Source organism: Lupinus angustifolius, chromosome LG02, assembly GCF_001865875.1.
Source record: "Lupinus angustifolius cultivar Tanjil chromosome LG02, LupAngTanjil_v1.0, whole genome shotgun sequence".
Classification (NCBI taxonomy): Eukaryota; Viridiplantae; Streptophyta; class Magnoliopsida; order Fabales; family Fabaceae; genus Lupinus; species Lupinus angustifolius.
The window spans coordinates 23324804-23339279 of NC_032010.1; the positions used below are offsets into that span (position 1 = coordinate 23324804).

General features: G+C 32.0%; 2 protein-coding genes across 5 annotated transcripts; both read right to left on the minus strand.

Moving 5' to 3' along the window:
* Positions 214 to 3665, minus strand: LOC109341103 (protein TRIGALACTOSYLDIACYLGLYCEROL 2, chloroplastic-like). Of its 3 annotated transcripts, none has more exons than XM_019578915.1 (7): positions 3533 to 3665; positions 2289 to 2870; positions 1837 to 2166; positions 1529 to 1644; positions 977 to 1067; positions 759 to 883; positions 214 to 626 (listed from the first exon to the last, which is right to left on the minus strand). In XM_019578915.1, exons 2-6 carry the CDS (start codon positions 2811 to 2813, stop codon positions 791 to 793), a joined length of 1155 nt encoding a protein of 384 aa, XP_019434460.1. In that variant the 5' UTR covers positions 2814 to 2870; positions 3533 to 3665; the 3' UTR covers positions 214 to 626; positions 759 to 790. The 3 variants fall into 3 exon arrangements, with proteins under 3 accessions (XP_019434460.1, XP_019434478.1, XP_019434469.1); XM_019578933.1 differs by having other exon boundaries at positions 214 to 631; XM_019578924.1 differs by having other exon boundaries at positions 214 to 645.
* On the minus strand, positions 4546 to 10319 carry LOC109341073 (CBL-interacting serine/threonine-protein kinase 3-like). 2 transcript variants are annotated; one of them, XM_019578883.1, is made up of 15 exons: positions 10192 to 10319; positions 8898 to 9130; positions 8608 to 8670; positions 8112 to 8183; positions 7718 to 7825; positions 7517 to 7597; positions 6947 to 7000; positions 6711 to 6836; positions 6540 to 6629; positions 6085 to 6207; positions 5881 to 5988; positions 5532 to 5645; positions 5383 to 5439; positions 5216 to 5290; positions 4546 to 4857 (listed from the first exon to the last, which is right to left on the minus strand). In XM_019578883.1, exons 2-15 carry the CDS (start codon positions 9066 to 9068, stop codon positions 4777 to 4779), a joined length of 1323 nt encoding a protein of 440 aa, XP_019434428.1. In that variant the 5' UTR covers positions 9069 to 9130; positions 10192 to 10319; the 3' UTR covers positions 4546 to 4776. The 2 variants fall into 2 exon arrangements, with proteins under 2 accessions (XP_019434428.1, XP_019434424.1); XM_019578879.1 differs by having other exon boundaries at positions 5532 to 5651.

A 14476-nucleotide genomic window follows, 5' to 3' on the forward strand; every position in this document is an offset into this window, starting at 1 on the left:
CTGTCCAGATACAATTTTTATATTTGCAATTGCAAGTAAAATTAACTTAGTTGATAAGAACATTAAAACATTGTGTTTCTATTCAATTCTTTGTTACATAGAATGCCTTGCAAGTTGCAAACAAATTAGTTCATGACAGTAAATACCCAAGACTCTATTTTCATTTTCAAAGCAATGATGCCCTACATGAAAACAATACCATAAAAATTTCAAAACACTAATAGATTATTAAACCAGATGTATATCAAGATATGATAGGCACTGGTATAAGTCATTTGGACACAACTCAGATCAAATGCAATCACAGTCAATGACTATTTCTGTCTACCACATGAACCAAAGGGAACACAAATATTGAACTCTACAATATAATCTACCAACAACTATTATCTGCTCATCAAATTCTAAATTACAATGATACTCAACTACAACCGGAAACTTCACCGATGAAACACTTCGAATGCGGTAAGACTTTTAACCAGTAACTAAATTTTGTTGAAAGGACATTTAGGCAAGGAAGGGCGATAGATGGCAAACGTTGAGAACTCAGCCCATGCTACGCAGCAAGAAAAAACAATACGACACAACACATCAATTATTCTTGCTCCATTCGTATAATGAGATATCTGCACTCGGAAAGACAATCTGTATCACAAATTCACAATAACAAGAAACATACATAATGCGACCTTCGGAGCAAAATAACTTTAACTTCAATGTTGGCAAACAAAGCAGACTTAAAATGATATATTTACTACCTGTTATATCCTGCTTTACTTAGAATTTGACCTCACAATAACCTGCTAAGGTTCTTGATGAGCAATTTCAAATTCTTTTTTGTAGTCTCATCGCCAGTAAAACCCAGAACATCGGAGCTAATATTCTGCAATAATGCAACCAAAAGGCAAAGAATTATAATGGAAAAAGTTATTCCTAAGAATTAGATTTATGGCCGTTTCAAAAATTAAGGTCAAACCTCAATGTTCTTTAGGGTAAAAACAAGAGTGTATATGGACTTGCGGATTAGTTCAGTGTTTTCAGGGGTCATAATGGATGAATGTACCCTTCTGCATAAAGAAAGAGCGGATTCGATTAGTTATCACACTTCAAGAGTGTTAAATTAGTAATCATACTAAGAAAATGTAGTGAGTGTAGAATTAAGAGTAGATATACTTTTTGAATTAGTTCAATTTGCTCAAGTCATAATGGGTGAAAGCACCCTTCTATTAAACACTAAAGGTAAATGCCTTCTATCTAGGATAACGAATAACGTAAGAACGTTGCAGTGAATTTCAATTGTTAAGGCACATAGGACACAAGAAACAAGTCACTACCACATAGTTGCCATTGTCCCTGCCAAGACTCACTCAAGATCTATTTGAAAGTTAAGATGTTTACTAAGCTAGTTGCATCCACTACGGTAATAACAATATGGATGTGCTACATAACTATGTGCATGCAATATTGCATACATAATAAATTAGATATAAACAAAACTACAAGAGTATTGGAGGTTTGGAAAATTAACCTCAAATCGTCAGAAACTTGGGTAAGGCTCTGGGTCAAATTCTCAACTTCCTTCAACAGGCCACTATCACGGACTTCTGCCAACAAAGGTCGAACATCTTCAGCCATGGCTTTGACCTGGGGCATCACTACATCAATGTATTTATATGGGCATGAGAATGCATGATGGAATAAATAAACAACAAAATAATAACATAGAAAACAAAATACAAACTACTGAGAGATGGTACTTTATGAGTATGATAAAGGTGTAGATGCATATTTATACACTGTTATTACTAGCAAATGAAGATAACATTAAAATCACACCTGTGTAAGAAGTGGTCTAGCTTCTTCAACAATAGAGAAAGCTCGTTCAGCCAATGAATAGCTGTTGACGATACCAATCTCTTCTACATCTCGTCCAAGGCGAGTGAATATCCCAACCAATGCATCCAAACTTACTCCTTGGTGACCCTTAATCTTTTGTCGATCACACACAATGAGACCTTCTTTAGGACAGTCTTTGTCGAGAGGGCCAAGTGAAGGTGTTGGGATTGGATTACGAGGACTGATGTCAATTATAGTTTCCATAAGAAGACCTGACTGGTTAACCTCAATCAATGAATTACGCGGTATAATTGTTTTATCATCTTCAACCTAAAAATTGAAAAAAACTAAGGGTTCAATATAATTCACCAACTAAAACAATTAACATTGAACTAAAACAAGATTTTAAAAATGAGATATAAGGGTATTCAGATTATGCTATTGAAAAACACCTCAACAACTGCTTCAATATTTCTTAAGGAAGGATTCACACGAATGACACTACCAACAGTGACCCCTCTAATTCTCACAGGTGTTCCAGTGCATATACCACAAGCCTGAGCAAACTCGAAGACTGCAGTGTACTTCCTGAACTTCGATCTTATTTGAAAACCCCTCAACCATGCCAAACTAAGCACAAATAGCAATGTACCGGACACTAAAAACAGTCCAACCCCACCTTCCCATACGCTCCTACGACCAAAACCAAAATCACTTAACGGACGCATCGTTTGCCTCCAAACAGCACGAGGAATGTCCAACACAGCTGCAAGTGGATTCTTTGCTTCTGAAGTGGATGATGACTGTTGCTGGCCATGTCCTGCATCAGCAGATGTAGCTCTGATCGTGGTGATTTGTGTCCGACGCCTAGACGGAAGAGGCGAGAAATTTAAAGAATTCCCTTGTAGGGGAATCAGACATGAAGGTAAACAAGTAGGCAACGATGAAACATGGACTGATGAAGGGTTCACAACCATCTTCAAAACAAACTCCGAGCTCTATCTGAAGTACTACTATCCTAAGATAGTTTTGAGCTGCAGTAATAACCCAATGGAATATAAAATGTATTAGCAATCTTTACATTGTTAATTGACAAAAAGGGGTTGAAAAGAAAAGGAACCAAAAATTACAACAATAGCATAAATCAATCTCATAAGTACTAATAGTATAAGAAAAACTCAAATTGGTCAGAAATGAATAGTGCATTGAGTGATACATTCAAACAGGACCCAATAAACAAATTCCCACAAAAAATTAGGCACACAATTACAAACTTGGGAACAAAAAAAACATTGGAGAAACAAAAGAAAACCCTACCAAGTAACATTTTTCCATAATAATGTGAATACTATAGCAGAAAATGAAAAAGTAAGCATTTTGAGAACAGCATAGTAGTGGGTTTGGATAATTAACTAGGACCACAATCCAAGACAAAATAAAAATTGGTTAACATGAAAAACCGATGCAGTATGGTAATTGAAACCTAAAGGTTTGAAATTGTAGCAAATAATATGAAAATTTGATTGTGGGGTTAAATTTTTACATAAAAAAATGAAAACCCAATAAGAAATTAATGAAGAAAAATATTGGGTAGCGAAGAAAATAAGACAAGAGAGGCATTATTGAAAGAAATGTAGTAAACGATATGAGGTAATGAATTTTGAGATAGAAAAGGGGAAATAGTAGTATGTATTACTATTGAGTGTAGTGTAGTGTAGTGTGAATTGAGATAGAAAAGAAAGCTAAGCTATGGAATGTTGATGCAGATTGCAGAAAGAGGAAGGAATGATGAACATTGCGAAAAGTGATTAAGTATAAGTCAGGGTTTTCAACTTTCACGATGGACCATTAGGCCCATGTTCTTCTCGTTTTTATAGTGGAAGGGTGTTATGATCGAGAAAAACTTGCATCAAGACAGATACGTCACGTCATATTTAGAGATAAATACATTTATGTGTTGCATCATGACATGTCATCATTTTCTATAAAAATATTCTTAAAAATAAACAAAATAGCTATGAGGAGATACATTATTCTTTACGTTTTTTGATACTATCATTTATATGACTAAATTTTAACCGAAATTAAATTTTTTCTCCCTATGATTTCAATGTTTATAGTTAGGTTAGCTTATTGGAGTGAGTGAGTGTCAATTTTTGCTCAAAGTCACCAAAAGATTAAAAGTTTAATTGTGTGAGTGAGTTTTATTGAGAAATATTGTATGTAAATTGTGAAGGGTACATTTAGTTATACAAAAAAAATGAGAAGGGTATTTTGATATAAGCTAAGCTATGGAATGATACTAGGAAGGTTTTTTCAGGATGGTGTAGAATTGCTCAAACATAAATATTTTTCGAGATGTTTTTCCTTTAAATTATCTAACTTGTAAGATACATTTTGATAAGTAGGTTGAATTGATTTATGAATATGTCTAGTAAGGTTATGAGGTAGTGACTAAAAGTAAGATGATTGTATTTGGAAAAATTATTTATTTAATAAATTAGTAGCTTATAGTTCCACATTTAATAAGCTACTTGAGATAACATATGACTTATAAGTTTGGTGTTTATGTCATTAGAAAGCTACAAACACCATTTTCAACATCTTAATATATAAATCAACATTGTGCATGCATGCACAACAACAATCAAGCTTATTAGCTATCAAACGATGTCATATTGTTTTACCATAATAAGAATAATATAGAAAAAACAGACTTCAAAATAAATCGGCGAATCCGGTAAACAACCTAGTTATTATAACAGGGAGACTAAGATATATACAACCTGCAAATGTTTAAAAACTGTTGAAGGGTAAAACCACATTCTTACATAAACTGTGCATGCTTTCCAACAATAATAACATGGAATGTCCAAACAAACCTAGAAGATGGAACATGTTTGGACATCAACAAAATTACACCTGATACTAATATTAACATCACTTTGTTTCTTGTGTTTGCATATCATCTTCTGTTTTCCAAACAACATCCTCTAGGCATGTTGAAAGATTCTTGTAGAACTGCATATGGTGAAACACACAATTTCAATGAGATATGAAAGTACAAGATATGTGCGTAAACATGCAGATGTATAATGGAAATACACAGAAGGTTTCTGAAGATAAAGGAAATCGGAAAGAAAAAAAGTAGGTAGGGGAAGGAGAAAGAGTTTTCACAAAAGCAATAGGTTAATCAAATATGCACCAACCAAATTGTCACTTCGGCAATATAAGCTCGATCGTCTCAAATTCTTTTAGGTGGTGAGTTTGACACAAGGGTAAGGTTGTTGCTCAGTAACGATGAAGTTACGAGTTCAAATCCTAAAAATTATCTCTCTGTTTGCAGGGGTAAGGCTTAGACAAGGGAAGAGAAGAATACCTTATGAAACTCCAATGTATCGCCTCTTGCTTTCCGTACCTCAACCATATGAAGAGAGGGTGCGACTTGAAATATCTGTTTAAAATGAGTATTTTTCCAATACAATATTCAGACAAATTGTGTTACAGAATACAGATCAATAAAACAAAGAAATGAGTATCAAATACCTCTGTGGAAACATTAAGGTTTCCCTTCCTTCCAGCTTTGACATTTGCTAGCCTCATCTAGAAGGAATGATTAATAGAAAACACCATTAAAAATAGAGCTAGATTCTTGAGTAGAGGCTCATCATAATGATTGCACAAGTATGGCTTACCTTGTAATTTTTCTTCTGCACATCAAATCCAAGAGGTTTTGCAGCTTCTTCAATCTTGTTGATTATCTCATTGGCAGAGGATTTTGATGTGAATCTTGTTTCCCTTTTAAATCCCTGCAACTCACCCACATTATACATTAAATTTAGCGAGATATCTCATAATTTACTCCAATTGCGGTTGAAAGAAATGTTCTCATCCAAGTTGAAACCAAGTTAACCAGTGTTTGTACTTGAACTAGCTTATATATCACAATTTACATAACTCACATGTTTTGCTGTATTTGAATTCTACAGATTTAATACAATAAAGAATAACTCAAAAAGTAACTTATGATGTGAAGTCGTGAACCTGATCTTCAAACAAGTTTTCAAGGTTTAGCCCTTTGGACATGGAAATTAACTTGAAAGCATTCATGGATGTTGGTTGCTGTTCCTTCTTCTCTGTCACATGGTGATTCTGAATACAAGAGAAAATTCTTTTATGAGACAAAAACATTCCACAACTTCCAGAAAACCAGTATCAAAATCATATCTCAAATCATATTCAACATACTTCGCAATCTTTAAAGACAGCTTCTACATCATCCAGGCTGGTTTCCGCTTTCTCGATGAAAACTGGGGGCTTATAATCTACCTTAAACCATTCATCACTCAATATCTCAGCTATAGTGATACGCTGCCATATGGTTAGGGTAAGTCAGAAATCAGACCAAAAATTAACTAGTACGGGAAAAATAAACACACAGATGCATATCATTTTTTTTTCCTTTTTCTTTTCAACTTGTGTTGTTGTGGAGCATGGAAGTAGCTGCTAAATGTGGTTCTAAATGGACCATTAGCCGGATTTACATAATCATGAAATTGAGCTGATGTAGCTGACATCAAGCCAAACTTAGCACTTAGTGATTACACGGTTTTACTTTTATCAGTAAAATGACTATTTTACTTTCAGAACAGCTACTCAATTGTACACAAGAAGCAGACAGAAAACCAAATGCTGTTTCTTACAGTCACAGGATTGGGATCCAAGATTCGAGATATGAATTTCCTAGCACTGAAAGAAAGCCATGGGGGGCAAGTGAATTCAGCACCTGAAATCTGTGGATAGAGAAATGAAAATAATAAACAGAAAGCAAAGGAAAAAGAAAATTTGTGCGATAAAGTTGAAACAGTGCTCACTTTTTTATACAAGTTCATAAGGTTAGGATCATCGAAAGGCAAGTAACCTGCAACCAGTACAAAGAGAATCACCCCGCATGACCATAAATCTGCAGTTACCCCGTCATAGCCTCTATCATTAAGAACCTATATAACAAGAGCATGTGGTTAAAACTTAAAAGTGCAACTCTAGAAGCATAAATTTTGGAATAAAATACACAACAAAGTAGCATGACACGTAGGGCATTTGTCTGCACCTCGGGAGCAACATAATTTGGAGTTCCACATGTAGTATGGAGAAGTCCATCATCCTGTCAACACAACCATTTTGTATGATACAAATCAATTCTCATAAGATGCATTTAAATTTCATAAAGTATACATTAACATGATAAGTTCAGATTTATAACCATTTACATGTTAAGAAGAGAGCAGTAACTTAGACCAGGTACAACTCAACTTTCATTCGAGGAAAACCAACTCTAATTTTGGCATATCAATTACTGAAACATATTCGGGCCATCATAATATAAAGATTGTAGCAGCAACCAAGACCAGCGAATTATCAAATTATCAAATATCAATTTCATGAGAATAAAACAGCTAATACAGAATACATATATACATATATACATGTAAATACAAATTTTCAAGTACTTCAACTGGTAAGCAAGTTAGCCAATATCCCACTGTAACAAAAAAGTAATGTCCTTTTCTGATCCTAACTTCATTTTCTTTAAGCATTAGCGTTAGAGTTAATAGAAACAAGATCAATAGAATGAACAAAATATAAACAGCAAACAAATGTAAGAGTCAGAAGGCCATACCCTAACTTGTTGAGAGAGAGCACTTAACCCAAAGTCGGAAACTTTAAGGTTCCCGTAAGTATCTAATAGCAGATTCTCTGGCTGCAAATAGTTTGTGAATAGGTATTAAATTCATGTTAGAGGTTCTTTCTTGTGTTTTATCGAACTCAATTAAACTGTTCTGGCATATACATATATGTAAGTCGAGTAATGAGGCCTTACCTTTAGGTCTCTGTGGTAGACTCCTCGGCTATGGCAATAATCAACAGCATTTATAAGCTGTTGGAAATATCTACGTGCTTCATTTTCACTCATCCGTCCATGATTTACCTTCACAATAAAAAATCTGTTAGAACATATATAACAGGTTTTCCACATGATGGAACTTAAGTACTAAGAACCAGAGAAGCCCTATCTACAATAGTACCAATGAATGATTATTGCATCACGGAACAAGGATCATGTTCAGTGGTCCAACAGTACTATAGTCTCATGAGCTAAACAGGATCGATGAACTACAAAGATGAGCCAATGAGTCACCTTTTTTTTTCTTTTCACGGAAAGTTCTTGAAAGCCAACAAATAAAATAGGCAAGAAGAATTCAAATTTCACTCACAATTTTGTCAAAGAGCTCTCCCCCAGTCACAAACTCCAGAACAATATATATTTTTGTCTTGCTTCCCATGACCTGCAAGAGAAAATGTTGTATTAGAAATGGAATTTAGCAACAAATTAAAGTTTGTTGAGAATTAATATGGTTTCTATTAACGATTTACTTCCTTAGATAACAGACAGCAGTTTCAGAACCATTTAAGAAGTACGATGCAAACCATTTAAGTAGGGTGCTATTGCTAACTACTTAACTTTTGTTTAAAAACTTTCAAAGCCTCCTATGTCATTATGTCAACATACTTGGACAATTTTCTGGAATGGTAAGCACTGATCAGAATTCTTAGTCAAACAGACAATTTTTTTGGTTGTACTTGTAATCTCAATGTTACAACATTTTGTTCTTTAAAATAGCATAACTTCGGTAACAAATAAAGAAAAACTAATTTAAAAAAGTGAAAGACAAGATATTGCACATATATGTTCCAGAGAGAAAGAGAGACCTCATATAGCTGAACAACATTTGGATGCTTGATTAACTTCATAGTAGCTATTTCCCTTCTGATCTGCAAAACAAACATTAAAAGCATCTAAGAGACTCGGCTTCATCATGTGAGGCTCAAAAGCACCTGCGATATGTTAAATGGTGTATTTGAAGTTATATAATCTCCCACCTAAAAATATGCTCATTAAAAACTAGACTTAGTCAATGTCATGAATGCGCCATAAAGTTGTATGATTTTAACAAAACTAAATTAAGGTATAAAACAAAGAGTAAATCTCCAAATATCACCTGCTCAGCCATCTTGTGCTTGAGAACTTTCTCTTTGTCAAGAATTTTGAGAGCCACAGGCTCCCCTGTCTCAGAGTTCCTCGCAAATTTCACCTTTGCAAATGTTCCCTCACCAATGGTCCTCCCTACCTCGTATTTACCAACTCGGCGCTTAATCTTAGGCTGACTCATCTTCTATGCCGGTTGAAATTTGTGATATTAATGGATCTTCTGCTCACTTTTAAAGAATCAACCTGATATGCATATCATAAACTCAGTTCCTAGCTAAATTTTATCCACAAACTCAATGATGGATTATAAGGAAACTTAATCCAAAATCTCATGTATTGAACTGTGATGTGTGTTACTGTTCAGGGAATGCTTATATTGCTAATGGTTTCAAACAAAACAAAATGTTTTAAATCCAAAGTTAGGGAACAGTCTTAAATCTCATTTTCACCATACATTCTCAGAATTATAGGTCCCTACTTTAAACAGAAATCATTCATGGTGCAAGCACTATAAAATCCCAAGAAATCATTTTTCAAAGTAATGCAGTACATCAGAGAGATCCTGGAGAAATTCAAAACCCCTTGATACTGGATTTAAGTGAAAGAGAAACCAAAGGAATTGTTAGGATGAAAAATAAGCTCAAAATGAAACAAATTTGCAAATTAACACAACACCCTTACAGGAAATCAATAACCTCAAAACCCTTCTAACAAATGCATGCACTATGTCTTATAGAATTACAGCACAAAGATCAAATTTCCAGCATTACAGAATAAGAAAAATTCTGACATATAGGACTCAAATCATTCAACAACTGAACAAATCGGTTGAAGAAAAAGGACACTCGTGAAGTAAGGGCCCACCCCTACCAAAAAAGCAAGAAACTTCAAATCATAGAGATCCAGCAACACAAAAGGAACACCAAGCCGGTCCTTAATTTTGCTCCAAAATGAGAACATAAAAAAACTTCCAGAGATTCACCCGAAACAAAAATGAAATAAAAAAACGAACTTTTCAATGATTTTGGACAATTGAACTGAAATAATGTTCAAGGAACCAATATATAACCCAAAGGGGTGCTGATAATGTAGTAAAAAAGCAAACCCAGATAATTTTTTGAAATTCCAAGTACCACACAAACTGCACAAAACATAATCCTATATATACAAGAACCTGAGATGAAGATCAAATAAGAGATGAATAGACATAACAAATAAACAAAAATGTGATAAGTGGACAGACACAATAACATGGGTGGCTGAAGAGAGAGAAAGTGAGTGAGAGAGAGAGAGAGAGGATATACTTCAATTCTGTGATGATATGATATGAGATAAGAATGTTGAATAAGTGCAATGTGTAAAGAAAGATGAAAAATTGTAATGTTGTGGTTCTGTTATGGATTTTGATTATAGCAAAAGAGTGAGAAATGTTTTAAGGATTTTGGATTTGTGAGACAGTGAATGTTTGTTGAGGAACCAGACAACAAAACAGTGACTAAATACAACTCATGAGTCATGACTGCTTTTTATTATAAGAAAAAGCAATCTCAACAGTTACTTTTCCAAACCATCTCTTTCCACGAAATTCACTATGTCTTATAATAACAAATTACCACCACAATATTATTATAATATAACTACTTCCATTTAACTAAGACTTTCATATTTATCTACTATTATTATAAAACTTTTATCATCAATCATGCATTTTTTTTGTTTCTCAATCGTCCCTACACTTGAGGTAATCTTATCTGAGCTGAGAATATTTACATATATGTGAGACTAACTCTCTCAGATGATATTTTTTCATCCATAAGACTTAAACTCGAGACTTTGCTTAATAGGAATCAAACATGTACAACTTGAATCAACATGCGTTGGTAATCATTTATCATTTGTTTAAGAGTCGGTAGTAAATAAATAATAAATAAAATAAATTATCCTCACATTTTTTATGTTTTAGTGAAATTATATAAATTACCATTCATTTTTAAATCTATATAAATCAACAATACATTAATTATCCCGGTAAAAGAGATAAATGTACTTTTTAATAAAAAATAATGATGAGTGTGATTAAGTCAAACAAAAATATGATATATTGTGAATGCAATTGCGAATAATATAAAAGTCAATGTCTATTTATTATTTTTGGTTCATTAAAAATTGTATCAATAATTCTAATGATGTATTTAAATCATTGTTCTACGTAACTAATCAAAATAAAGAATATACATTGAATATTATATTATTTGGACTTGTTTTCACAATATATCATTGAAAATTATCTTAGAAATCTAACGCGGCCTTACATCATTATACCAACACCTTGTTAGTAGAGAGATGCTAAATAACATATATTATCCTTAGATAAATATTAAATAGTGTAATCAATAATAAAAAATGCATTTATAATAATGAAACAAAGCATTAATATTAAGGATTTAATATGTATATATTGATGATGTAAATGTTTTTTATAGTGTCAACAAATCATTCATCATTTATATGTTAATCACCATTGATTTACAAACAAAAATAATACAAAATAAATGATATATTGACACAGTAAAACTTTATATGTGTATATAATTTAAACTCTAATATTAATTAAACTGCATTAATAATGAAACAGTGCATGCTGATCCTCGAAGGTGTAAAAAGATAACAAAAATATTAGTAAAAGTACAGAAGATGAAGAATTAAACTAGAAAATGAGAAATAGATAGTCGCTGATTTCATTAAAGTTTGATGTTTGGATATCCTTATTTCCAATTATATTAAAACGTTCTAGAAATTTAATATTCATCCTATTTTTTCTTTAAATTATAAATTCGTTTATTATATCTTATTTTCACTTCCAATCTAATATCCTCAATTAAATTATTTATACATCCTCTCATGTGTATACTGAATTTACAACACAGTGAAAAAAAGAAAGAGTATATAACACTATAGTAACTATCCTTGTATTATTACTAAGTTTAATGGAGCAACAAGACATTGTTCTGGTGATGTAAGGTTCCACTGGATTTTTAAGGTTGAAAATTCGATTTTCAGGACCGATATTTTCTAAGAGAAATAGTCACAAACTCTGAAATTGATTAATTTCTTACCCAAAAAGATGAAGGGATATATTTGGTAATATCAAAAAATAATAGGTTCTATCAGTTTATTTTATTGAATATAATATATATTATATAGTTCTCGAAAGTTGGTATGATTTTTGTGTAAAATTTATGGTGGAAAATAATTATGATTGGTTATACGTAATAAGGTGTTATTTTAATTAGTTATAACATACCAAAATTTTAAATTATTTATTAATATTCATGCATAACCTTAAATATGCAGGAAGTGGTTTAAATTGAATTAGATGCCATTAATCAATGCAATTTAATAATTGATAACACAATATTAGTTGGTAATTGAAGATATCAACCAAGTATGGGTCAGGTATGACTTGTGTATAAAATTAAAGTATATGTTTAACTTATTTAAAAGTCTAACTAACATATTAATTCACCTAAAAAATTATATTACAAGTTCTTTAAATAATCAAATAAACATGCATTTAAGTAGACTATAATCTCTACTTTTAAATGAGGGAAAGGAGTAAGGATTAGGAAGGAATGAGCAATATTCTTTCTTGTTTGAAATTGTGAAATTTAAATAGTATTTATTTTGTCTATAGAAAAAACCATGAATTAAGAAAATAAACATATAGATGATTTTAGAGGCTACATAAACTCTTCAAAACATTTTATTCTCTTTTAATCAACTCCTAAATAAAGGAGAGACTTTCTAAAATTATCACCTTATTTCTCTTCCTCTCTAAAACATAACATTAGGAAATGAGAGATACATGGTCTCTCTCCTTCCATATTAGATTATTTTTATGGGCAATGGTTAAAAGTACCATATTAAAATATTAATTATCATATATTTTGTTAGGCGTATTATTTTATTTATATATATAGTTATTTATGTGCATTAGCAAGCTTACCATATGGTATTACAAACAGTTTTAATATGAGCTGAAGAAAGAGTTGTAAGTTTTTTAATATTATTTTATTAAAAATTAATCAAAACCTATATGAACGTATATACTATATAGTTATGATCTATAGATGCAGAAATGTATAGAAGAGCATAGCTAATCAAATGAATGAATGAAAGAAGAAAAAAAAAGTATACACCAATAATATATGATTTTTATACACTGTCATTTTATTATTCACCATTAATATTTAATCATCATTGATTCTTCAAAATGAATAATGGATGATATCATGAATGTATAAATTTTTATATCAAAAGTGCATACATATTACTTTTTTTAATGATTGGAGAAAGTTGTACATGTTTTCATAATTTCTTCAAATTGGTAAGTATTTCCAGATATAGTAGATATTAAGTGAAACATTTTGGAGCTACATCCAAATCCAAAGATAATAGCTATATCATTAACACCACACAAATTAAAACATTCCTCACAAATCATGGATTTTGTTACAAGTTGATGAATTAGAAAGAACAAAAATTAGCCTCTCCCTTTCATAGCTCCAAATATATGTTAATAAGAATGTAATAATCACTTGTACCCCATGTCCTTGTTTTTTTCTTCCCCTTCCTGTCTACATCTACATCAATAAAATAAATAAAGAAAAGTACTTGAAACAATAATCAGCACCATGCAAAGGAAGTAGGGTTGTGAACAAAGATATGCTTTTCTAGATCATGTCTCACATACGTTGTCTAGTAGAAAAAAATAACAATAATAATGAATGTTTAAAATCTTTAACTAACATAACATGTTTTTATTGACACAAGACAACATATAAAATATGATTTAAGACAATAAATCTGAGTCGGTGGATACCAATGTTCTGATCTTAATTTCAAAATAATTGGTTGTGGTTTATGGTCCACTTGAGTTAGCTATGTGAAGGCTAGCCAACACAGCCATAAATGGGTAGGACCTAGACATGTGCAACAACATAACCAACCCACACATTTCACCATCATCTCATAAAAGCCTAAACAAAAAAAGCTGTACTAATACAACTGTCTAAGATTAATGTGATAGGTATATTTAAGAATTAATTTTTGTGATGATGTTACACATGTAAATAAGAAATGATTGGAGTGCATTATTATGTGATGAATGAGGAAAGTATTGACATTAATCATGCTGTGTATGCAGGGTCAGGATAATTTTCAAAGGGGTAGGTTCATCATTCAAGGGAAAATTACTAATGAAAACGAAACTAATTGGTAGGTCAAGCAGTAAAGTAAGGGCGACCGAGTGCAAGAGTCATACTTAGTAGAGTTTGAGACATAAATATACGTAGTCTTATCCCACAAACAAATAGATTATTTATATGATTTGAACTCATAATTTTATATGGTCATTCTAAATAATAATCTTATCGTTGTACTAGTCTTTGTCAAAGTCTGTGTCATATTAATTTTTTCATATTTATATAGTGAGGGGTACTTCAACTTGTAAATGAGGAAGTCTCAATTGATGAAACTAGAAGTGTATGAAAGAAGTGCTTCTCCTCCTACATGCATTGACTTTTATAC

Bases quoted from the DNA above. Each gene is read 5' to 3' on its own strand.
- LOC109341073 (XM_019578879.1), bottom strand. From the start codon at position 9,068: ATGAGTCAGCCTAAGATTAAGCGCCGAGTTGGTAAATACGAGGTAGGG. The intron at 7,598-7,717 runs GTAAGGCCTCAT...AACTATTTGCAG, and splicing joins TCTACCACAGAGACCTAAAG to CCAGAGAATCTGCTATTAGA. The intron at 5,652-5,880 runs GTTCACGACTTC...AATGTGGGTGAG, and splicing joins AAAACTTGTTTGAAGATCAG to TTGCAGGGATTTAAAAGGGA.
- LOC109341103 (XM_019578915.1), bottom strand. From the start codon at position 2,813: ATGGTTGTGAACCCTTCATCAGTCCATGTTTCATCGTTGCCTACTTGT. The intron at 2,167-2,288 runs GTGTTTTTCAAT...TTCAATTTTTAG, and splicing joins ATATTGAAGCAGTTGTTGAG to GTTGAAGATGATAAAACAAT. The intron at 884-976 runs GTTTGACCTTAA...GCATTATTGCAG, and splicing joins TTACCCTAAAGAACATTGAG to AATATTAGCTCCGATGTTCT.